At 38.5% G+C, this 25,765-nt stretch overlaps 1 protein-coding gene across 5 annotated transcripts in view; it reads right to left on the reverse strand.

Moving 5' to 3' along the window:
• Positions 1–1,207: 1,207 nt before the first annotated feature.
• Positions 1,208–25,765, reverse strand: part of MYO1B (myosin IB) — a 175,636-nt gene continuing 151,078 nt past the window's right edge. For 3 of the 5 annotated variants that reach the window (XM_058440104.1, XM_032755112.2, XM_058440111.1), the window contains 11 exons: positions 24,565–24,633; positions 22,791–22,877; positions 22,424–22,510; positions 20,565–20,651; positions 14,986–15,060; positions 13,997–14,131; positions 12,006–12,112; positions 8,994–9,126; positions 8,505–8,657; positions 6,993–7,120; positions 1,208–1,475 (listed from right to left, as the gene is read on the reverse strand). In XM_058440104.1, coding sequence (XP_058296087.1) covers positions 1,352–1,475; positions 6,993–7,120; positions 8,505–8,657; positions 8,994–9,126; positions 12,006–12,112; positions 13,997–14,131; positions 14,986–15,060; positions 20,565–20,651; positions 22,424–22,510; positions 22,791–22,877; positions 24,565–24,633 — 1,185 coding nt within the window. In that variant the 3' untranslated portion in view covers positions 1,208–1,351. The remainder of the gene's footprint in view (positions 1,476–6,992; positions 7,121–8,504; positions 8,658–8,993; positions 9,127–12,005; positions 12,113–13,996; positions 14,132–14,985; positions 15,061–20,564; positions 20,652–22,423; positions 22,511–22,790; positions 22,878–24,564; positions 24,634–25,765) is intronic. The other 2 variants (XM_032755113.2, XM_032755114.2) reach the window with 2 other exon arrangements.

The raw sequence follows: 25,765 nt of genomic DNA on the forward strand, positions 1-25,765 counted from the left end.
TAATGTTTCTAGTTTATAAAAGATAAGTGAAATTCAGTTACACAGAGAACATATAATGTTTGGATTGTAAAACCTTTCTGAGAGATGATACATTGACACACAACATATGAAAATAGCTTGAGATACAAAAATATAGTTGTGATTCAGGAAATGGCACCAAATTAGAGCAATTTTATTATTTAACATAATACCAATGTATATACATTATCCTCCCAAATAAGAAACAATTTGATTCCAAAGTTTAAAATGTAGTTTCCAAAATGAACCCTTGTAAATTTGAAGAAAAAGAAAGAAAGCCCTGCAAATTACACAAATTTTGATCCATGACTAAAATAGGCACCCTGTACCAATCACCTTTCTCATACAAAAATGTATATTATAAATGAAACTTTCAAAAAAGATCTTGGATGTTTTATTGCACATCATACCGAATGTTTACTGCTATCCGAATGGCTTTTAGCCCTGTACTTGGTTAGGTGTTTAAAATATCTACTCAAATTTGGGTGAAAACAATATTCTGGAGATATTATCATTTCGAGGATCATATATGGTATTTACCAGAAACAGAAACATATAATCTTAGTGGACTGCTTCTGTCACTTTTTCTAAAATAAGAATGACTTCTATTTTCTACTGTTACAAGTAATTACCAGAGGTTTAAACAAATTAAAAGTCCTGTTCAAATGTCAGTTTTCTTTTTTTCAAACAGAAACCACGTGTAGAGGGATTTAACCTGGTCATTCACTTCTGCCCCCTCTTAGGACCAGCCCTTCTTAAAGCCTATATTGTTAAATATGATACTACAGGGTTCCTAATAATGCTGTCCATCATTAACAGTTATTGTTTTGGTCTCACCATTTCTAAACCTTCTTAGATGCCATTAAACCAGCACAAACCAGCCAGAATGCAATGGTCTCAAAAACAAAAAGGTTCCTAATAAGTTTTCATACCATCTAGCACAGTGCCTAGCATAGAGTACGCATGGAATAAATATCTGATGAATGAATGCAGTATCTTTTAAGACCATTTCCTATACTTATATTAATTAATGATTTATGAGTAATATGCTGCCTTAGGGTACACAGATCTAACATGATGACTAAAGGAAGAGCACATCAGACATGAAAATAGACACTGTTAGTTTCTACAATCCTGCTCCAGGACAGAACACGTATTTGAAAGGTTAAAACTATTCCAATAATAAAAATTGATTAGTCAAATATTTTTATTTTGCCAAAGAACTCTAAAAGCCTTTGGTGATTCCCATACATACAATGAACCCCAAATAAAACAAAACCAAATTGCACTATTACAAAGAAACAAGTCCATGAAAGTAGAGAGGAGGCGCCAGTTAAGGGACAGCAACTTCAAGGAGACGGTTGTTTTTTCGTTTACATGTTGGGACACTCCCATTTTTCTGGTTTCCCTGAATAAACTTCACACATACTTTGTCCTGTCTGAACTGTACCAGGAACCTAGGAGAAAAGAATAAAACAAATTAAAGTATACACAAAACAGCTCATGATTACAATAACACTTGCTTTTGTATTTTAATGGATACTGATCTTGATGAGTACAGGCTGCGCATCCCTAACCTAATCCGAAAATCTGAAACGCTCCAAACTCTGAAATGTTTAAAGCACTGACATGATGCTTAAAGGAAATGCTTGCTGGAACATTTCAGATTAAAACTGAAATGTTAAGTATAATGCAAGTACAGTCTATGTGCTACCTAACAACGTTTCAGTGAACAATGAACCACATATATATGATGGTGGTCCCATAAGCGTGGAAAAATTCCTACGGCTTAGTGATGTCATAGCTCTCCTAATGTAGGGCAATACACTACTCATGTTTGTGGTGACTGATGTAAACATACCTAATTCACTGTCAGTCATATATGATGGGGGTCCCATAAGATTATGATGGAGCTGGCCTATACAGTCGTACCATTTTTTTGTCTTTTATACTGTATTTTTACTGTACTTTTTCTGTTTAGATAGACAACTATTTACCATTGTGTTACAACTGCCTACAGTATTCAGTCCAGTAGCATGCTATGAGCAGTTGGCTATACTGTAATATACAGCCTAGGTGTGTAGTAGGCTATACCATCTACGTTTGTGTAAGTACACACTCTATGACGTTTGCACAAAATCACCTAGTGACACACTTCTTAGTACACATCCCCATGTTAAATGACACATGACTGTATTCCAAAACAAGAAACTGGGAACACTTCCTGTCCCAAGCATTTCGAATAAGGGAGACTCAACCTGTATCACTTCTTCCCATGAGCACTTACATAGAATTGTATCAATGCAATTTACCTCCAGTAATCCTCATTTAGCCCTAAGAAAACTAAAGTTCATTAACTCATCATATTCTAGCAAGGTAGAAAGGCTAAGAATTATTTCTGTGTTTCAAATGGAAAGACCAACAGGTTATATTTCCATTTTTCCATGGCAAAAATATGGGAGGGGGCTCCTATTAAATTATCAACAAATTGAGAAAATGAGGTAAAGAATTTCACAAAAGGAAGGGGCCTGGCAACCCTCTAGTCTATGGCTTCTAAACACTGGTTACTCACATATGTCCTATATAGTTTTTGTCGTATCTGCATAGTATGCTAATAGCTATTGCTAGCTTAAATGTATTTCAAAATAATAGTGACCTACAGAATATGGATAAAATCATGTGTTTGATCTACCACATATATCTTTAATATCCATTAAAATATTTATATAAAAATTATAAAAATTTAAAAAATCCATTAGTGTATAGAAATTAATTCATGGATTAAAAAATCCATTAGCGTATTTTTCCCTCAGTGTATCATGTGGACCACTGCTAGGATAAGAGATGACTTTAGGTGTACAATTGAGCATCCACAAAGGGTTCTTCACACCATCCCTGTGCTGGTGCTGTGAGGAACCCCCAACTGTATATGATGAGATCCCTGAACTGAGGACAGAATCACTGGGGGACATGAGAGCTGCATCGCTGGGCCAGAAACCAGGTCTTCCAGTTCCAAAACCAGTGATCTCTTCTCTCTACCATCATAACTAGCATAGCATTATGACATCTTCCATAATCTCAGGGATGGTTTTCTCAGTCAATGGCACATTATTAAAGTGAGTCAACCTAACAACCACTGACCACTTACTGACATCCCCCAGGGATGTGAGGATCCACAGCTCTGCTCTGTATACATTAGTTTCAGTTTCAAGGTCTAAAGAGGCCACATTTTGCAAACATTATCTGCTAGAGTGAAACAAGGCAAATGTGTTTCTAATTCATCAGTTGTTTTATAAGGATAGTGCTTCTGATCTTTTAAATGAGTTCATTTTCAACTTGAAAGCAATGAGGAAAGGACAGCTATAGTTCCAGATTCAACTATCTGAGATGTATCTCTGGCATATATACTTGTATGTATGCGTCTCAAAAACAAATCTTTCAGGTTTACTGAAAATTCACATATTTTAAAAATCAAACACTTTTACATTTTTATTTTCAAAGACCACTTGGGGCTGGGCACAGTGGCTCATGCCTGTAATCCCAGCACTTTGGGAGGCCAAGGCAGGCGGGTAACTTGAGGCCAGGAGTTCGAGACCAGCCTGGCCAACATGGCAAACGCACATCTCTACTAAAAATACACAAATTAGCCAGGGATGGTGGTGCATGCCTGTAATTCCAACTGCTTGGGAAGCTGAGGCAGGGGAATCGTTTGCAGCTAGGAGGCGGAGGAGGCTGCATTGAGCTGGGATCACACCACTGGACTCTGACCTGGGTGACAGAGGGAGACTCTCTCAAAATAAATAAAAAAGACCACTTGTAAGTGTAATAAATGTATAGGAACTTCTTTTCCCAATAACCTTGGCCTACATTAACTGTTTCCATGTCTATAATTCATGATTAAGATTCACACAAGAGGCCAGGCACGGTGGATCATGACAGTAATCCCAGCACTTTGGGAAGCTGAGGCAGTCGGATCACCTGAGGTCAGGAGTTTGGGACCAGCCTGGCCAAGACGGTGAAACCCCGTCCCTACTAAAAATACAAAAATTAGCAGGGCGTGGTGGTGCACGCCTGTAACCTCAGCTGCTCGGGGGACTGAGGCAGGAGAATCCCTTGAACCCAGGAGGCAGAGGTTGCAGTGAGCCGAGATCTCGCCACTGCACTCGAGCCTAGGCGACAGAGCAAGACTGTCTCAAAAAAAAAAAAAAAAAAAAGATTCACACTAGAAATAACAATAGACAAGATATATTGAGGATTTGCTACATACCACACTGTTCTTGGCCATTTACTATGTTATTAGATCAGGCTTTAAGACAATCCTAGTTACACACTGAACAGCTTAGAAGTTTAAGGACTGGAAACTATAAGGCAGTTGAATCTCTGAATGAATTCAATTCTCACTTCTGTATGCACAAGTTTAAATTCCACTGAAGACGCTGGGCATGGTGGCTCACGCCTGTAATCCCAGCACTTTCAGAGGCCCAGGCGGGCGGATCACCTGAGGTCGGGAGTTTGAGTTCAGCCTGACCAACATGGAGAAACGCCGTCTCTAATAAAAATACAAAATTAGGTAGGCGTGGTGGTGCATGCCTGTAATCCCAGCTACTCAAGAGGCTGAGGCAGAAGAATCCCTTGAACCCGGGAGGCGGAGGTTGTGGTGAGCCAAGATCGTGCCATTGCACTCCAGCCTGGGCAACAAGAGCGAAACTCTGCCTCAAAAAAAAAAAAAAAAAAAAAAAAATTCCACTAAAGAGTAAACAGGACTTTGACTCTCTTTCCATAAACTGACATCCACTTATCCATAACGATTACAGAATCTGGGTTTGTTAGAGTAACTACTTCTACTTCTGGGAAGGATAAAGCAAGGAAGGGCTTAGTCACTAAACTGCATGTGGTTTTCAACAGTGGTTCTATAGAGCTGGTGAAGCCACTTAGGGCTGACACATAAAGGAACAGGCGCCCCTGCCTATGACTTTGAACATTTTCGTTTAAATTCAAAATGCTCCCTAAGGAGATTTACGATCCTTACCTACAAACTTCCTCTCCAGCCTTCCTGTGCCACCTGGGGAAGGGACCCACGGGTGCTACGTAGAATCCTATGAACTGTTTTATTTTTATGAGACCAATCAATAATTAGGCACTGGAGAATGAAAGGCATTATAATGCTACCCAACGTTTGTTTTCTTCATGTGGCCACATTATAAATCTTCGCTCAGACAACTGTTTACTGAAAGCTTATGGCAGCCAGAACATCACACGCCCTCTGTGACAGGGCAGGGCCCTTGCTGCCCAGAAGCGAACTGTCCCCATTTCCCAGATGGCACACCTTCGAACACAAGCTGTGAGAGCTGCTGAAGGAGCTCTGTGGTTGACTATGTTTAGGAATCACACCACAAGTTATCCCCGCAAAGCTCCTCAGGAGAATCACAACAAGATTTCAGGGGCTTTGAGATGTAATGTAGTGAAGAAAGATTTTAAATTTCCATCAGAGAACAATTTTTTCACAGTACATCGTTATTAGCATCCTGTACGAGCAATGTTCCTACAATCCCGGTTTGGGAAATGCTTAAAAATAGCAGTACTTTGTGGTCTGGATATTGGTGTGATTTCCTTTCTGTGTAAAGATGAGTTTATTCACATAATGGGACAACTATGAGACTGCTTCGTCTGTACACTGAGGAGCTTCTGCTGTCTGGGATACATACGACCTTCCCATGATGAGTGAGAATTAGCAGCCCCACCAAAGCCCATTCTCCCAGATTATGAAAAACTTCAACTATTATAAAGGGATTTTAAAGCTCTAATAGACCCTAACGTGTTAAATCCTTAACTGAAACACACCAACTATTATCTTTTTTCCTAATTTCTTTGTTTTATGAGAAAGGTCTCATTAACAAGAAAAGTTATTTAGTCCCAACAGCAATTTCCAATATAGAATATACATGAAGCCCAACCTCCCACCCAAATCTAAACACTTCAATGAGAACTTAAGAAAAGCCCACAGCACTGCAAAATCCTAACATATCAAAGAGAGTCTGACTTACAAAGGGGGAGAAATGGGTGTAAATTTATTTTAGAAAGACTTTTAGGAAGAGTTGAAACAGAATAGACTAGAAAATTCTTAATTAGAAAAGAATATAATTTCCTGAGCAATCTAGACATGCAAAGAAGTATATAAGCAGGTAAACAATCTACTGAACGGTAACCAATTAAGTATAATCAACACAGTAACTCAGATTTGTCCAAAAAACTTACACAGATATATACAATAAATCGGGGGATGCCCCAATCTGTATGCAAATAACTAACTTCTATAATCAGAACCCTAATGAGAAATTGAAGAAGCAAATTTCAAATTTATACCAATCTCAGATGTCACCACATCAAAGAGGCCTACCTGACTCTTTTTTTTTTTTTTGAGACGGAGTCTCACACTGTCACCCAGGCTGGAGTGCGGTGGCACGATCTCGGCTCATTGCAATCTCCGCCTCCCGGGTTCAAGAGATTCTCCTGCCTCAACCTCCTGAGTAGCTGGGATTACAGGCACCCGCCACCACGCCCAGCTAATTTTTTTTGTATTTTAAGTAGAGACAGGGTTTCACCATGTTGGCCGGGCTGGTCTCAAACTCCTGACCTTGTGATTCGTGCTGGGATTACAGGCGTGAGCCACCGCGCCTGGCCTACTCTCTGACTCTTAACCCTTTTTTCCCCCATAAACACTTGTCATTAGCCAAAATCTTATCAACGATTTCATCATTTTATTTGTACATACTGGTCTCTTCCACTAGGATGTCAGGTACATGAGGTTGGAGACTTGGTCAGTGTCATTCATTGCCCATTTATCATGTGGAACAACTACAAGACACATACCTGGTACTTAATAAGTAGTTGTATTAATGAAAGAGATCAGAGAGCTGAACTAAAACAAAAAAGCTGAAAGAGAAAAAGGGTTTTCAAACAATACATGAACGTACTCATCGGAAATCTCAATATTGAGCTTCTGTTTGGTTTGGCTGAGAGTTGTGCGATAGAGCTTGGTGGCCATTTCAATTAGGTGATCACTGCTGAAGAGAAAATCTCCTTTACTAGCTGCTTCTGAGCCCTGCAAGGACAAACCAAGAGTCGGTCATAATTAAAGATACCTTAGAAGGTCAATATTTACAGGCTTGGCTAAAAACATATTTACAGTCTCTTTAAAATATCAGATCCTGGAATCCATTCTCCCAAGGTAAACAATAATGACAAAAGCAGTGTTTCTTCCAACTTGCTCAGAGCACTTTAGTAAGGTTACCTAACCCCCTCCTACCCAAAGTCGGTGGATGCAGCAGAAGCACCATCTGCATCACTTGGAGCTTGCTAGTAAACCAGAACCTCTGGGTATGGGTTTACACATTCAGGTTTGAGGAGCACGGACCTATCCTGCAACGCTTCTGAAGGACTTGATTAAAAAACTTTTCAGTGTTTGGTTAAAATCCTAATGACAATACTTCCAAAAAATATCCTAGGGCAGTGGCTCTTAGCCTTAGCTGTGCAAGGGAATCATCTGGGTTTATTTAAAAAAACAAAAACAAAAACATGACACTTGTGCCCCTTCTGAGAAATTCTAATTTGATTTCATGGGGGTATGGCCTGGGCATCAGAATTTTTAAAGTTCCCAAGCTGTTTAAATGTGTAACTGAGGTTGAGAATCACTGTCCTAGTATTTGATATGCTCCCTTTAAGTTAAGATCCAAAGTAGGGTAAATAGGCTAAGGGAAGCTTTGGGGATTTTTCTAAGTTTAGAGTCGGCCAGAGAGTAACATTATTAGCTAGACACATGTCCCTACATATGATCAATATTTGGTAGCTTTTGTTTACTCAGTGACTATGTGTTATGTGACAGGCCCTGTTCCTCCAGTGTCTCATTTAATCCTTAATCCTTACAACAATGCTATGAAGTAGGCGCTCTTACTATCCCCATTTTAAAGATGAGAAAAAGTAGGTAGGCACACACAAATTAAATGCCTTGGCCAAAATCATCATAAAGTGAGTGAGACCAACTCCAGAACCTACATGTAACCACTGCATCCAAGCCAGGAGTCCTGGTTAAGCTAAAGGCACAGAACACTAAACATTATTTAGGTTAAAATTAACTGGTGGTTATTTTATTTTAGTTGTATCCTTTAATATAAACCCCCAGATTAGAGATGAACATTAAGACATTTACTAAGTTGATACATAGAAGAAAAAAACAGGAGAAAACAAAATTTAAAACATCTTGATATTTCTATGTATTAGTCTCAAAAAGTGAAGCAAACTGGTCAGTAAAAGTGATTAACTTTATTCAATTACTGAAAAACCGAGTCTGAGATTTTACATAGGGGCGAATATCCAAAATTTACAAATTAGCAAGGCAGATATATAAACTGCCATAGGATTAGTCAGATATGGAAATTTAAATCAATGGCTGAGAGATTAAGCGCAGAAACCTTCTGTTGAAACTTTACCTCTTTGAGGTGGACGGCGAAGAAGCCATCATTTTGTGAGCTCATTGATACCTTGGTCACATCCACCAAGGGAACCTCCGACTTGATTTGTCCAGACTTTTGGTCAGCAAGAAGGAGATTATTGTTTGTTAAGAGGAAAATCCGAGATGTACTCTAAATCAAAATAAAAAATAGTACAAAACCAATGATCACAAATACTCAAAAATGGTCCATGAATTTAAGGCATTATTTGCAAAAATTCCCATATCCTTCAACAAACATACCTATGTAAACCAAGAACACACTAAAGAACATAAATAATATGTTTTATTTCATAAAAATGTCAGAGAACAAGCAAAATTCCACCTAAGCTTAAAGGTAAGGGGAAATAGCCCCCTTCACAGTTAACTCTACTGAGAACATGAAATGCAAATTTTTACATTCAGAAAACAGGGTGACTATCCCAACTAATAGGTACTTCTTATCAGTCTTCAAGGTTAGCATTTTTACCTTCCCATTAGCACGGTTAATTTTGTTCACGACTTCAGCAATGATGATCTTTTCTTCAATGGCATCTTTGAGTTTCTTATACTTGGGGTTCTTGTTGATTTCCAGGTAAGCCCCTTGGAATGGTTGCCCAACACTAAAGGAAAAAAATTCCTGCACATTAGAAATAGTTTCAAATGAAAGTACCACTAAAAAAAGGAAACAGGTCAGTTGATTCTAAGGAGTAGCTGACAACGTCATAAAAATTGATTTCAATTTATTTTATATATTACACTTGCATCTGTCCTAAATATAAGTTGGAAATGAAACCTTAAACCTATTTCAAATATATTTTTGAGGTGATCATGGCATTTGGTGGGCAGGACTTTGATAATAATCTTATCACATGGAACAATCAAGATAGAAATCACTCATAAGAACAACAGCTAAAACTCAAGTACATGGCCTCATGTGAAGGAAAAGGCAATTTCTTCTAATCTGTTAATATAAAGTTAACAGCTGCTCACAAAGGATTTACTAACGCCTTCAAACAATATGTGGCAGTGAAAAAAGAGCTGAAATCATTACCGTCACCTGCTCTAAAGAAAAATTTCATTTCTTGCAGAGAATAAGAAAATCAATAGGCCTTCTGGGAAAGAACAGATCCAGGGCAATCACTTTAGAAGAAAACTATAGAACACTTCATATTAACATGTAACTGTGGTTCTAAGTAGGCAATACAGATGGTCTCTGACTTGGTTTGACTTAGGGTTTTTCAACTTTACAATGGTGCTCATACAACCATTCTGTTTTTCACTTTCAGTACAGTGGTCAATAAACCACATGAGATATCCAACACTTTATTATAAAACAGGCTTTGTGTTAGATGATTTTGCCCAACTGTAGGCTAATGTAAGTGTGCTGAGCATGTTTAAGGTAGGCTAGGCTAAGTGATTGTGTTCAGTAGGTTAGGTGTATTAAATGCATTTTCAACTTATGATATTTTCAACTTCATATGACATATGAAAACTTCATAAAAATTGACTTCAATTTATTTTATACATTACACTTGCATCTGTCCTAAATATAAGTTGGAAATGAAACCTTAAACCTATTTCAAATATATTTTTGAGGTGATCATGGCATTTGGTGGGCAGGACTTTGATTATAATCTCATCACATGGAACAATCAAGATAGAAATCACTCATAACCCATATGATGGGTTATCTGTGTGTAATTGCAACATAAGTTAAGCAGCATCCGTATATGAAAGGAGAATCAAGCCTCTTCTCCTAGAATATGCCTCTAAATGGACAGAAGTAACCAAAGCAAACATTCAGAATTAGGGCAATTTTTTTTTTTTCCAAACAAACTAATTTTTGTAAAAGGTTAACTGTACACTTATCACTAAGACGTCAATTTCCCTAAAGACTTGTCAGGGGATTCTTTCAGGACAGCTTAATCAAAGGCACCAAGGAAAAACTGCTGCTTCAAGGAATCTATAAGCTGCATTTTGAGCTACAAAGTTCTGGCAATTTGCAAATACAACTTTAAATGCTTATGTTGTGGGTGGAGGATCAGGGAAGAAAAATCCACGTAGGTGGTCAGCGTTTCACAGCTCTCAGGATATAAAAGGCCAACTCCCATAAGAGCTGCTACTTTGCAGGGTGGTGGGAGGCTAAATTATTCCACCTCTCTCACTGCTGTGGGGTGAGTGTGCCACTATCCCTGAAAACTGATAAGACTACCCAAAAAGGACTTGGCTTGAAGTTAAGTTTTTTTGGTTCCTATTCAAATGTGTTTTAAATTATAAAAATGCTAACAGGCTTTTAAATTGTTTCCTCAAAGATGTATTTTCCAGCCTGTAGTTTCTGAACAGTCATCCACAGGAAATGTTCATTAAGAAGGTTACTCTCTAATTTAAAAATGTATTAAAAAAAAGCTGAATAAAATTAGTTGCTAAAGCAAGCATACGGATAAATTCTCCTGTTTGAATATGCTTTATATAACAGGCACTTTGGACAATTTTGGATTTAGACACTGTGTTTGACTTAAGGGAGTATATATCACCTCAAGTAGCCACATCAGCTAATCAAGGAAGTTGTACAATTTAAAATATTTAAACCCAGTGAGTCTGGCAATGTGTGTTCATTTAATCCTTTAAAAGGAAGATATTTTAAATGTCTATAAAGTCACAGAGAATATAAACATAATTTATGTAATAAATGTGAATATATTCAGCATATAATACATTCTTTCTTTGGTCATTCTTTGGGAGAAGCTTAAAGTTGTTACAGATTTGGCTTGAAATTGTACAATCTACTTTTTCATAAACACCAGATGAAAATGGGATTAGATTGCTGGGAGGAAATGATGAATGCAGGAGATGCAAGACTATTTGGATAAACAGTCTTTACCAAGGACTTCATTTGCTGAACTTGGGATTGGTGTTCCTTCTTTTTCTGAGTCCACGGTGTCTAAAATAAAGGAACTGAACGTGCTGTACAGGCCACAGAAGTCATATCCGTTGAGTTAGCAGACTGAAGGGCACCACGGACCAGTGCTCAAGCAACACTCAAAAAGTACTATCCTGGCTCACTCTTTCATTTACCTTACAAATAAGTTTCTGACCTTGCTTGTTATGGCAGGAAGACTGGAATGGTGATTAAAGTATATTGCCAACAGAAATTTGGCTAGTCTTTGAAAACTACGGAAAAGCAACAGTAATTTACAATGCAAACGTATCTTAACAGCCTATATAATTTTTATGTTAAATGACTTCTAATTATTTAGTAAAGTGTTTGAGCTAATGCGAATGGAGTGAAACCAACAATCGTAACCTCATTTCATTAAACTGCACTATAGAAGCCATGGCTCAAATAAATGTGTTTACATCAAGCTGATTATAAAATGATTCACAGAACCAAAAATCGCTCATCTAAGACTGAAATCAAACACCAGGCAAAACGGCGTACAAATATACTTAAGAAACTTTCATAATCCTGAATTTTATGGGTAAAGCAAAGCCATGATACCTAGATGGGTATAAAGCCTTCTTGTCTTTGAAGAGTTCACTGGCTTCTAGTTTCTCTTCATAAATAAGTTTCTGCTGGTCTGTGAATTGGTCCCTGTATTTTTTACACTGTGAGATATGAGAAGAAAGAAACAAAACATCATTTATATAAATAAATCATTACTCATTCTTAAATATGCTAAGACAATTTACCAGCAACAAGAGTAAGGGAGAAAGTACAAAACATTCACTAAAAAGGCCAAAAACATTTTTCCCTTGTGGGTTTTAAAAAGTTTGTCTTGGAAAATGTCAGAGTATTTATTTGTATTGCAGAACCTGCGATGCTTCTTCAAAACACACCAGGGCCCAGTGGGCATGGGCCTTGCAAGTACTATTTCCTCCCACTATGTCAATCCTTGGAAATCCTCTCGTCCTGAGGCTGTCACTCTTCTAGAGAGACTCACAGTAAAAATATTGTGCATCACAATCCACTAAGCACATTTCCACACACATACACATAGAGAAAATTGACAAAAAAGCGTCACAAAACAATACTCAATCCTTTCTATATATTGTACACTCTGCTATTTTCTATTCTATTGCATTTTATTGAAAAACGCTGGTAGTAATCTACTAAATTGATTTCATGACCACAAATATGTTATGACAGTTTGAAAACCACTGCTCCAAATCCCCCCACTACCATTTTACAATAGGGACGAGGGACCTGAGATATCCCCTTTCACTCCGTCCCTGAAGCTGCAATGAGAGGAGACAGTGGCCAGAGGAGCAGGGCCAGATTTTTTAGATGAGCATTCCTAGAAATTCAGTTACAGGTGTGGTCAAGTGCTACTGAAATAATTGCATGAAGAAATGTTAGCATAGCTGCTGACCCTTTCCATGGAAAGGCTCCCTTCAGGAATAAACAGCCCTCACCTCCCACCTCCAATCCAATGGAGGGATGAGTGAGATCACAAAGCCAGGGGAGGGCAGAGGTGGTGCAGATCCCCAGCATTGGGAGCTCCCTGTCATTATTTCTGAAGACACTTTCTGGGTTAGACTCAAGAAAGGAGACAAGCCATTAAGAGGTTCATGAATCTCGCCAAACTGGCTGTTAGAGAACAGAACTCAGAATCCAGTTCCCTATGTTGTATGGTACCACTTACCAAGCTAATCAGCGATAATGTCACTCTATACATAGATGATTCTGATAAAAAAACAAGCCCACCCTGCTGGGCAGGAAAGTTTCCTGGAGGATGTGTGTACTGAGCATTCATTTACTAAATACATGCCCTTCCATCTAATGGTTTTATTACATCTGATAACTGCATATATTTAACATTCCACATATCAACTGACTAGGTTATCGAAATAAGGTCAACATCTATACAAGTGCCCCACGTGCTCCATGCTGGGCAACATCTAAATTACATGCCATGTCCTCTTATATAAAATAAGAGAGCTAAAATAAAAGGCAATATAAAACAGATTTCCAGCTTCCCTGCAATTTAGATAGAGGATGTGTTACTATCTTTAGGGACAGGGAAAAGCCTTTTTTCCCATCCATCAAAGTGTGTATGTTCACATGTATTATCTGATTATGTGTTCTGTACATCTGATAAACTCTTCAATTTGCAGGATTTAACTGTGTTGCCTGAAGGTGTCCAAATTTTATTATTTCTCTGTCCTACAGTATTCCTTTAGACGAAGAGAAAAACAAATGAACAAAAAACTGAACTACTTGAGAGCAGCTGGAACCTGGAATGGAAAGAAAATGCAGCCCTGTGCTCCCCTTTCCAGCCAGGGCCCAGAGGTGACTGCAAAGGGAATGCCTGGGCCGCTGCAGGGGCTCTCACAGAAACTCAATATGGTGCACGGGGGAAAATCACCAAAGTCCTCAAGTAATCCTCTTTGAGGCAAAGGAAGAATGTGTTACAGTTTTGATTTTACGTAAGTTTTCAAACACTCAAAATAAATAAAGTCTCTGAAAAGATGTAACATGACATTTTTTACCCTCCACAAGTGGAAAATCCTTTTTAGCTCCTTGTGAGTAGAATCCAAGAATAAGTAAGGTCTTGAGGGCCAATTCTTGTCTATTGGAGATAAGGAAGGCATCTTATTTTTCATTTCCAAGAAGTATTTTTGCACCTGTGTTGGGTTTGACAGAAAATACTACATGAGGAAAATACACCACAAAAGACACTGTTTTATATAAATCATGATCAAATAAACCAGACGATAGTGGAATTTATTTAACTTTGGAATTTATAAAACTGTAACTCATCTGGGAAATCTCTATTCCACTCTTTCATACTGGCTGGGGAAATATGAGTTCCACCAAATGGTTAAGAGAAAAGAAGAATACTAATGCTAACACTCATATTAACACTAATACTAGTACCAGCTAGTTCTATAGGGCTGTATTGTCTAAAATGCAGCCACTAGTCACACAGGCTATTTATATTTACATTTTAAGTAATTAAAATTAAATTAAATTTAAAAATCCAGTTCCTTAGTCACACTAAGCGGCAGTGGGGGCTGGCTCCAGAGTCTGCAGTCTGTTCAGTACTACATACACCTCTCCGAAAGATGGAGAACTCCAGAGTCCATGCGAGTGGAGCTGCACAGCCTGGCTCCCTGTCACCCCTCTCCCCACTAATTTGCTTGCCAGCCTTGCCCTGCCACAGCTCATGGCAGTGTCACAGGGTAAGGCCCTGGCTTTCTTGGATCCACTTTCCCCCAAAAGTTCTCTCTGTCAAATAAGGCAAACACTGTATTAATAATATAAGGGCCATTAACAACTCTTTCTGACACAATTCTACCTGAATTTAGGAGAAGACGATTTTAAAAGATAACTAACTCTCAGTGTCACAGCTATGATTTAATTATTATTTAAAAAGTCACTTTTGTCATTTAGGAAAAGGCACATTTTATGGAGTTGGTGATATTAACTGGGTAATTCCACAATGCTAATTAGCCACAGACATAAAGTGTCAACTTACAATTCTCTGAAGCGTAAACTCATAGATTTTCTTTCCAGCATTGGCTCTGAAGAATTTCCTGTATTCTCTACGTACCTTTAAAAAGAAGATGTAGGTTACAGTGGTTAATGTGTGGCTGGTACAGGTCCATAATGATACACCTCTATTAAAAATGAAAGAGTGTCAAACAAGTCAGTTTATAAGTGTCCTTTCTGGATTTAGTAAAATAATTGAAACACATTCACATAGTGGATCTTAAGTCAGAGAGAAATTGAGAGATGTAAATGATGAAACCAGAATGAATTGATGTTTTAAATCCTCTTAGTAGTTTTTGAAGAATCTGACGATTTGACAAGAAACATTTTACAGGCACAGCTGCAAACTCATCCCAAATTAAAATACATTAAAAAATTAAATAAAATAATGTTCTCTTCAGATTGTTTTGTAAAAGGCAAAAAGAAAAAAAAAGTCTGAAGAACTTTATCAGTTTCCAAAAGCCTTGCATAGAAGATAAGGCTTTAGTACTACACACTGAGAACTGAATATGGCTAAAAATAAGAATTTAAATAGAAGCTTTGAAACTACCATTATCTTCCATTTCATTGCATTAATTTTTTTCTATCATCTCTACTCCCACCAAACTTTATACTTAATGCTATCAGAGCACTTAAAACATCATATTATAGTTTTAGTTCACACATTTTTTCCTTGCTACATTGTTATATTTACTTCATATACTAATGTCTAACAAAGAACAGTAACTAAGTGGAGTGTCTGTATAACAAATGAATAAATTATATAGTTAAATTTTGAAATTGAGGGGAAAATATCTTAAGTATTTATTACCATCCAGATATAAATGGGAGAGTTAGAATTTAGCAAAATATTAGCCTATCTGAATAATTCAGATATTACATATCTTTTTTCTTTTCTCTCTAGTTTTCTAGGTTTAACTGCACATGTCCAAAATATTTCTACACTAGGGGATGTAAGCTAATAATCTTCTATCCAAATTCAGTTTATAGATAAATGTTTTGTATGCGTATTTTTAAGTTAAGAACTTAATATAACAATTCAGACTGCAGATTTCTCTTAAAGTTGTCTAAGATCTAGCAACATTGAGGCCTAGTCCTATAAAAGAAGGGCCAGGGAGACCAAAGTAGCTGCTGTTGCCTTTAGATGAGGCATGCATGCTCCAAACTACACGAGTCCCCTTTGCTCCTGATCCACCTCCTATCTGCTGCTTTCCTCATCTGTATGACCCACCTGGTCCCTCTGAGCATTTGTGCACCAGATCCATTCTCTACATCTGAAGATTGTTAAGGTTTAAAAACTGTAACATATACCATATAGGCAGTTTTTCCTTTTACAGGCATACCTCATTTTAATGCACTTTGCAGACACTGAGTTTTTACAAATTGAAGGTTTGTGGCCACCCTGCATCAAACAAGCCTATTGGCACCATTTTTCCAACAGCATGTGCTCATTCTGTGTCTGTCACATTTTGATAATTCTCACAATATTTCAAACTTTTCCTTTATTATTCTATCTGTAAGATGGTGAACTTAATCAAGAGACATTGTGTATATTCTGACTGCTCCACCCATTGGCCATTCTCCCATCTCTCTCCCTCTCCTTGGGCCTCCCTTATTCCCTAAGACACAGCAATATAGAAATTAATTAAATTGAATTCATAACCCTACAATGGCTTCTCAGTGTTCAAGTGAAAGGAAGGGTCACACACTTCTTACTTTAAATTGAAAGCTAGAAATGATTAAGCTTAGTGAGGAAGGCATGTAAACAGCTGAGGCAGGCCAAAAGCTAGGACCCTTGTGCCAAACAGCCAAGTTATAAATGCAAAGGAGACATTCTTGAAGGAAATTAAAAGTGTTATTCCAGTGAACATACAAATGATAAGAAAGTGAAACAGCCTCATTGCTGATAAGGAGAAAATTTTAGTGGTCTAGATATAAGATCAAACCAGCCACAACATCCTCTAAGCCAATGCCTAATCCAGAGCAATGTCCCAACTCTCTTCAATTCTAAGAAGGCTGAGAGAGGTAAGGAAGCTGCAGAAGAAAAGTTTATTAACTTTTCATGAGGGTTAAGGAAAGAAGCAGCAAGTGCTGATAGAGAAGCTGCAGAAAGTTATCCAGAAGATCTAACTAGATCACTCATGAATGTGGCTACACTCAGCAATAGATTTCCAATGTAGACAAAACAGCCTTCTATTGGAAGAAGATGCCATCTAGACTTTCACAGCTAGAGAGGAGAAGCTAATGTCTGGCTTCAAAGGACAGATTGATTCTCCTGTTAAAGGATAATACAGCTGCTAACTTTAAGTTGGAGCTAATGCTCATTCACCATTATAAAAATTCTACAGCTTAGGAATTATGCTAAATCTACTCTGCCTGTGTGCTCCATAAATGGAACAACAAAGCCTGGATGATAGCACATCTGCTTACAGCATGGTTTACTGACTATCTTAAGCCCCATATTGAGATCTACTGCTCAGAAAGAGAGAACTTTCAAAATATTAATGCACACTGACAAGGCACCTGGTCACCCAAGAGCTCTGATGGAGATATACAAGGAGATTAATGTTTTCATGCCTGCTAACACAACATCCATTCTGCAGCTCACGGATCAAGGAGTAATTCTCAGTCGTATGATTGAAGAAATACATTTTATAAGGCTATACCTGCCATAGACAGTGATTCCTCTGGTGGATCTGGGCAAAGTAAATTAAAAACTTTCCAGAAAAGAGTCATCAGTCTGGATGCCATTAAGAATATTCGAGATTCATGGGAGGAGGTCAAAACAGCCACATTAATAGAAGTTTGGAAGAAGATGATTCCAGCTCTCATGGATGACTTGGAGGGGGCTCAAAACTTCAGTGGAGGAAGTAACTGCAGATGTGCAGATATAGTAAGAGAACTAGAATTAGTGAAGCCTGAAGATGGGACTGAATTGCTGCAATCTCAAGATAAGATGGAAATGAACAAGGAGTTGCTTCTTATGGATGACCAAAGAAAGTAGTTTCCTGAGATGGAATCTACTCCTGATGAAGATGTTGTGAACATTGTTGAAATGACAACAAAGGATTTGGAATATTCCATAAGCTTAGTTGACAAAACCAGTGGCAAGGTTTGAGAGGATTAATTCCAATTTTGAAAGAAGTTCTACACTGGGTAAAATGCTATCAAATGCCAACATATGCTATACAGAAATCTTTCAGGAAAGGAAGTCAATCTTTGTGGCAAACTTCATTGTTGTCTTATTTTAAGAAATTGCCACAGCCACCACAACCTTCAGCAGCGACCACACTCATCAGTCAGCAGCCATCGACATCAAGATAAGACAAGACTCTCCACCAACAAAAAGATTACAACTTGCTGAAGGCTCAGATGATGGTTAGCATTTTTTAGCAATTAAGTATTTGTAAAGTGTGTACTTTGGCTTTTTAGACATAAGGCTATTAGATACTTAATAGACTATAGTAGAGACAGTGTAAACATAACTTTTATTTGCACTGGCAAACAAAACATTTGTGTGATTCACTTTATTGTGATATTCACTTTATTGCAGAGATCTGGAACTGAGCCTGCAATATCTCTGAGGTATGCCTGTGTTCATATTCTAGTTACTGATTATTATCTGTCTTTTAGCCACAGAGTTGTTAGATCCACAAACATTTCTAATCTCAAACTAAGGTGAGAAGGGACAAAGAGAAGAAAAATGTTATCTAATAACTGGCTCCTGAAATTATAATCGTATAGGAAAGCAGACAAATGAAGTTACATAAGGATATATCCTTAAAAATATACCTGAAGTCACACTATATTTAGTTGAGCCTCATCATAACTGAGCTCATTGCTACATGCATTTTGATATTCCACAGGGCAGGTTATTTCTCCCAAAATACAACTACAGACACTAAAAGCCTGGTGACAACATGCTGGCATATATGATGGTGTCCCCTGAGGAACTGGGAGTCTTAAAAAGGCCCACAGCACTTTGTAATTATTTCCACAAGAAAAGTCAATCATTTGAGAGGGCAAAACTATCATTCATGTTAACATGATTCTCTTTTAGAAAAAAAAAAAGTACAAAATTATTATATTCTTGGACTTCAAGTAAGTTTGATCTTATTTCATACAGTAATACTGGTTATATAGTAAAGTACTTCTGTTTTGTTGGAGACTGAGAGGAAAAAAGTTATGTCTAGAGTAAGCCCAGTTAATTTCTGCTAAAATAATATTCTCCTACAAACTGAATTTGCTTTGTAGGTTGCTAGTGTACACCCCTAATGCAAAAACGTTTTGAAATCATATGCAGTCAAACCCAGAAAACTGAAGATAAACATATTACTGATGGAAATCATTTTAGGGAATAAAAATCCTGATTCAATGTTAATTTTTGTTCCTTTTATGCAAATTAGAATGCAAATTAGAAGATGTGAATTAAATGGGAAAATGTTTACTTTTGTTTGACTTAAAAAAACCATTATAGAGCTTATTCGGAGTTCTTCAAATAGAACATCTGTTAGAATTCATATTTAAGTTACTTTTTAATTACTTCAAATATTACTTGGTGAATACTCAGTATAATCAAAAAGGATAATTTACTAAAGTTTATAGGCTGAAATTGCAGAAAAAAATGCAGAATGTTCAAAGCAGGATTCAGGGATATTTCTAATGGTTGTTCAGACTTAGAGTCAATGATTACTCAGATAATATTCAAATATTTAGAGTAAGATTAAATGTCATAGGATTAAAGTAAAAACAATGATAAGGAATACTGTCAGAAAGGGGCCTAATTATCCCAAAAAGGCAATACGGATGGCTTCCTATGGTGATTAATTATTGAATTTGGAAGACCAGATCCTTACATGGCGTAAAGAATATTCTAAAGGCTTTTCAGAGCTCGGAGTTATTTACTTATGTGTAGTTCTGTACACATAACTGTACCCTACTGCAGTAAGCACCACTTCAAAATAAACCCTGCCATAATCACAAGGTATTTGAATTCGAGGTTCTCTTTAACTTGAATGATCCACTGATCTCTGAATCTCTGAACTCATTCATCAAAATCTGTAAGCTTAGTGATGCAAGACCCTTTGGTTCCGACACTGAACAATTAGAACAATGGTCGCTCTGAAGAAAGCTCTACTCCAGGCAGCCATTATTGGGGCAGAATTGGCACAAAGAGGGAAACAAAAGCCTGGCATCCCTAGGCTGGTCACTGCGGATGTAGGGCAGCTTTTAGTTCAACTATTGTAACCGTGTCTCACAGATTTTAAAAAAACAACTTTACACTCATAAAGATAACAAACTAGAACTTTGATAACATAGTATCTTGAATAAAACATGCCATATTGCTATTACATTAAACCTGTTATTTAAAGAAACAGAAATCACATAATCAGAAAAAAAATTAGTGTATAGGTTTCTTCTGAAAAAGGTACAAAATTAAGCAAGATGACATTCTACAAGACTGTGCAGACCATCAGCAAGCATAATCAATCGTTTTCTCAGGGTTAGTAGGTGCTAGGCTTTATGAAGTTCACCCTGGACAGAAACAAGTGGTTGAGGAAGTACCTTCAGTCCAAGCCAGTAAGCCCAAATGACAGCAACTGCATGCTTACGCCTAGCCTCCTCCTTCAAGCGTTTCAATTCCCTTCGAGCCTAGAATGTTTTAGATAGTAAATAAAAGAGACAGCCCAATGCAGACAGCACAAATGACCAGAAAAAGACACCCCATCAAACAGAAAAGCCAATTTATGAATAAGGATTTCAGAATGACAGAGGAACAGTGCATAACAATTTAAACCCAAAGAATTGGTGTCAGGCTGGTGCAGTGCTTATATTTTCAGTGCACTGAGATTCTGTTCCAGAGAAGGGCAATCTGCGTGGTTCCCAAGGTAATCATTTCCCATCCCTTACTTCCATTCTTTTCCTTTTTCTCCCCTGTTCGCTGCCTTCTCCACACTCTTTCACTCCCATATCAAAGCCTTCAAACTCTGAGTAACAGCCCTAATGATGTCATTAGACTCCCCTTTGCTGACAGCACATTGGGCTGAAGACTGAGTTCATCCCTTTGGATGGATAAAAAGACAACTCTTATGAACAATCATTTAGAAAACTGGGAGGAAAAAAGTTTATTTCTCTGAAGTGCAAACAAAAACCAAAACTAACAAAACTCAAAAATTCCTTCCAGTCAAAAAATGAAAACTGGCATGTGTAAAAATTCAGTTTTAGCTAAGGTCCCAAAAGTAAAATATACTGAAGACTGAAGCAATTATAGGTTAAACTTATAGGTTTAAAAATTACTCTTAGGGAAAAAATAATCTTAGGCAAGCTATTTTAAAGGATACAAATAGGCACTGATTGTTCAAGATATTACAGTACTGAGACTGGGAAATGAACTCACTGGATGGAGAAACCCTAGCAAGACCCATCAAAGAGTCCTTTTGCTTCTGCTACATTTCCCTCAGTTGACTAGAGGAACAAATTTGTTCTTCACAGATTTTCAGGAAAAGCACAAATGAACAACTCTGGTTAGTTTTGGCAAATTAGCTCTTTAAGCAGGCAGATGTTGACTTTTCTCATTTTCTCACAAGATAGGCTTACAACACTGACAAGGTGGACTTCAAAACACAGGACTCTGTTGATGTGTGTGTTTCTAACTGGAATACACATTTTTAGCAAAGATGACCTTTGATTTTCTAAGTAACAAAAACATCTAAAAATCTTGTCCCTTGGGGTATGTGAAATGTTCACAGAGCCCACGACTATGCCTGGGGATTAGTGAGAGTATTTCAGGAGGCCTTTGTTTCTGAAAACAAACAGCTGATGCTGAAATTCCTGGGATTCTTCAGTGGCAATTATAGCTAGCTGTGCATCAACATAGTTTTCTGTTAAATCACAGATGATAATTCTTTGCACATGTAATGTTTTGCTTATAATAATCAATAGCTGCCACATTGAGCCTAAAAAAAAATTTCATTCATAAATTAATATTTTTAAGACATATGTTAGAGGCATTTCCATTGTCAACATGTTGCAGAAGACCAATTGAAGCCCAAACTTGAACATTCCCAACATGCGCAACCCCTCCAGAAAACCTCTAAAAAACTGCTAGTATTCATCCGGGGGCGGGGGGGGGGGGACACCTAAACATGCGTGTTATTTAAGAGTTGTTTTGTTTTGTTTTGTTTTAAAGAGCAATGATACTAGTGCCTTTTTAGTTAGCAATTAGTTTTATTGGCCTATGCATGCCTAAGCTTCCTACGCATACTACTGAACTAATGTTTCCAGGTGTGTTAAATCTGGCGGCTAGGACATGCACCAGTGTGAGCCACTATTAAGTGTAGTCATTCATCCCCTAATAGGCTAGAGGTAAGGACTGATTATTGCAGAATTCCAGGATGGAGTGTTGGGATATGTGCATTAAGTACCTTAGATCCAAGCCAGTAAGCCCAAATAACTGCAATAGCATGTTTATTCCTAGCCTCCTCCTTCAGCCGTCTCAGTTCCCTTCGCGCCTGTGATGCATTTGAAAAGGAGTTACAGAAAAGTTTAAGGCAGGAAAGGTTACTGCTGGTTTTCAACGAAGAAAGAAAAAGAGAGACACCAGTCACCACCAAATGGTAAACGCAAAAGCATGTGCCACCACCCCACAACAAAATGTTGGAAAGAGCAAGAGGCAAACACGTGCTCAGTAGCTCAAGCCAGTGAAACGTTTTCTGCCCCTGAAGCCAAGGGTTCATGGTTCCACATGACGTTACTGCTGACCCACCGCCTTCCTTGGGGTCTCTGGCCTACCTGGGTCCCATGCCAATATGCAGCAATGGTCGTGACTGCTTCCTTACAGCGCTTTTGATGCTTCAGTTCCCGCAGAATTTTTCGAGCCTAAAGGGCAGAATCACCCAAAAGAGAGAACATTTAAAAAAAATGGAATTGACAGTGACTTGAAAAAAAACCTGAAGAGATGATCGTCCTAACACCCATGCTATTGTGATAAATCAACAGGTTAAAGAAGGCGAACGTGACTAGCCCCGAACTGACTATGAGAAGGTGGACAATGAAGACATCATTAAGCATGACAGTGTGGTTTCCACTTGATTGGAACAGCAGCCTCCCGTACCTCATACACAATGGGAAAAATCTGACTACAGCACCACAAGCTGGCACACATCTGTGGGATGAAACAGTTCTCAGAAGGGGGCCAGAGGATTCCAATGATCCTCTGAAGGCCACTGTATCTCTTTCATTATTATTGCCTGGAATGTAACTGTAGCTGTCCTTTTTATTCAAGATATTTTTAAAACTCCAAAACCAAAATGATCTCATTGATCCCAAACCAGTGACTTCTTTCCATTAGTTGCTGGAAACTGATTTTATGGGGGCCAGGAGGACACCTGGTTTGAAGGTGGACTTTGGGTCCTTCCCCTAAGGTCTCTAGCCTATAAACGGGGCCCCAAGGTCCAGCCATGAGGCCACGGAAGAGACTGCAGGCAGCAGTTTCACTTACTCTACATGTTCAGATTTGTGTTTTGCCATTTGCTGTGGGACAACTGCTAAGCCCTTAAGTTGTCAAGGGCCTGGGCAAGGTCAGTCAGTGTTGCTGGACTCGGGACCCAGCGTCTACCCTCTGAAAGGGCTCCAAGCCTGGGCACTACCCCTCTGGATCCAGACCATACCACAAAGTCTTCTCACAGGAAAGTGGTCAGAACAGGCTCCGAAGTATTGTTGACCTAGATCAGGGATCAGTAAACTTCTCCTGTAAAGTGCCAGATGGTAACTGCTTTTGGCTCTGAAGGTCACACAGTCTATCGCTACTACTTGACTCTACCACTGTAGTGCTAGAGCAGCCAGACAATCTGAAATAAATGCATGTGGCTGTGTTCCAATAAAACTTTATTTATGTACACTGAAATCTCTATTCCATATACTTTTCATATGTCATGAAATCATCTTCTTTTGCTTTTTTAAAAACAACGGTTGAAAAATATAAAAACCATTCTTAGCTTGCAGGCTGTATGAGAACAGGCAGCAGGCTAGATGTAGCCTGTGGCCCGTAGTTCATTGACCCTTGAACAAAGCCTTGGCAGGAAGGACCTGGAACCAGGCTGTCCACTGTGACGGCTCCTCCACGTCCCCATCACTAGACCTGGCCAGATCTCAGGATCTTTCAATCGTGATGGGTAGCCTGCAAGATGGTTACTGGACACTTACGGAAGTCACTGGGGTAGGGGTTCTGAGTATGAAAGCAATGGCTGTGAGACAGCCTTCTGTACCACAGCTTTTCTCGAAAACATGGGGCAAAGGGATACTGAAATCATGTACAGGTATTATTTCAAGGACTTCCTGCTTAGACAACAAAGCGCTTAAAAAGAAAGCTGGTTAGAAGGAAGTGGCCAAGACATGGTCACCAGGGTCCCCGTTTGGCCCATAATATTTATTCTTTCCATCTGACTGTTTACAGGCGAGGCAGGAGACAGAGGAGCCCTCCTCTGCAGGGTGAGCCTAAAGACATTATCCTTTGTGAAAAACCAGAAAACCCCAAATAAATAAAGCATACTTCTTTTAAACTCACCTTCCAACCCCGGATATAAGACTGAATTACTAAGGCGGAACTCTTTGTCTGCTGGTACCTCTTTTGTTGCTGTAGGATAAAAGGGGAAGATATTGGCAGTTGTAGTTACATATCTGTAACGCATACAAGGATTGAGAAAGGGTATTTGCTCACTTCATCTGACTGACTCTTAATTATCCATTCTCCTTCTGGAAACCAACACATAAAGAAACCAAAATATCAAACAATCCAATATTATTACAGTTAATCCAAAGTATGCTTTAAGGATGCTAAATAAAATAATTCCTAAATGACTCAGGACACAGCATTATTATCATTATTTTCTTCGTCTCATGCTGTTATAATACAGGGTTCCACACACGGCAGATACTCAGTAAATGCATATTGAATGAAAACCACTGAGTTCTGCATCTGCTTTTGAGTGTTCTCTCTTCTTGGTGTCATTTCTCACCATACTACTTACTGGACCCACCTCTAAACCTCCCTAGTTTCTTTTAGGTTTGCTACTTTTACTCTGCCTCAAGCCGGAAAATCAGCTAAAAATTTAAGTAAACTGCTATCAATCAACTAAATATTTATATATTGAGCCTCTACTATGTATAAAGCCTTTTAATAGAACCATGAGGATATAAATGTGCGTCTGACTGCATCCCTGCCCTCAAGGAGTTGAAGTGGACACAGGTCAACAGTATAAAGGATAAACAGTACCCTGGGAGAGACGCAGCACAGAGAGCACAACAGTCAGGCTCAGACGCAGCAGAGGTTACTTCCAGGTGGGGAAGGTCAAAGAAGACCTAGTGAGGCTCCCAGCTCTGGCTCAACAAGCTCAATGCCCAGAGGCCTTTCTTACTTTAAGGGCTGATGCCCTGGAGTGGAGGCTGCTAGAATACTCCCTAGAAAAGTGAGCTTTTACAGTATTCACTTTGGAATATACACTAAAACATGGGCATCCCTAATGAAAATTCACAGCATTTCAAAGTACTAAAGTCACATTGTGAATCCCTCATGTTAGAAGTGCTAGCTGGCTCGGCCCCCATTCTCTGAGGTGGGAGAGATGCCTTCTCCCAGGCTTCCAGGCTATGTCTTGGAAGATCAGAGGTAATGGGTGATGGTATCAATGGATGGGCAGAGGAACAAAAAACGATGCCAGAGAGAAAATCCAAGAGGACCCTGGGACCTCAGACAAGCCACTCACCTTCCC

This window comes from Hylobates moloch, unplaced genomic scaffold (genome assembly GCF_009828535.3).
Source record: "Hylobates moloch isolate HMO894 unplaced genomic scaffold, HMol_V3 SCAFFOLD_1, whole genome shotgun sequence".
Taxonomy (NCBI): Eukaryota; Metazoa; Chordata; class Mammalia; order Primates; family Hylobatidae; genus Hylobates; species Hylobates moloch.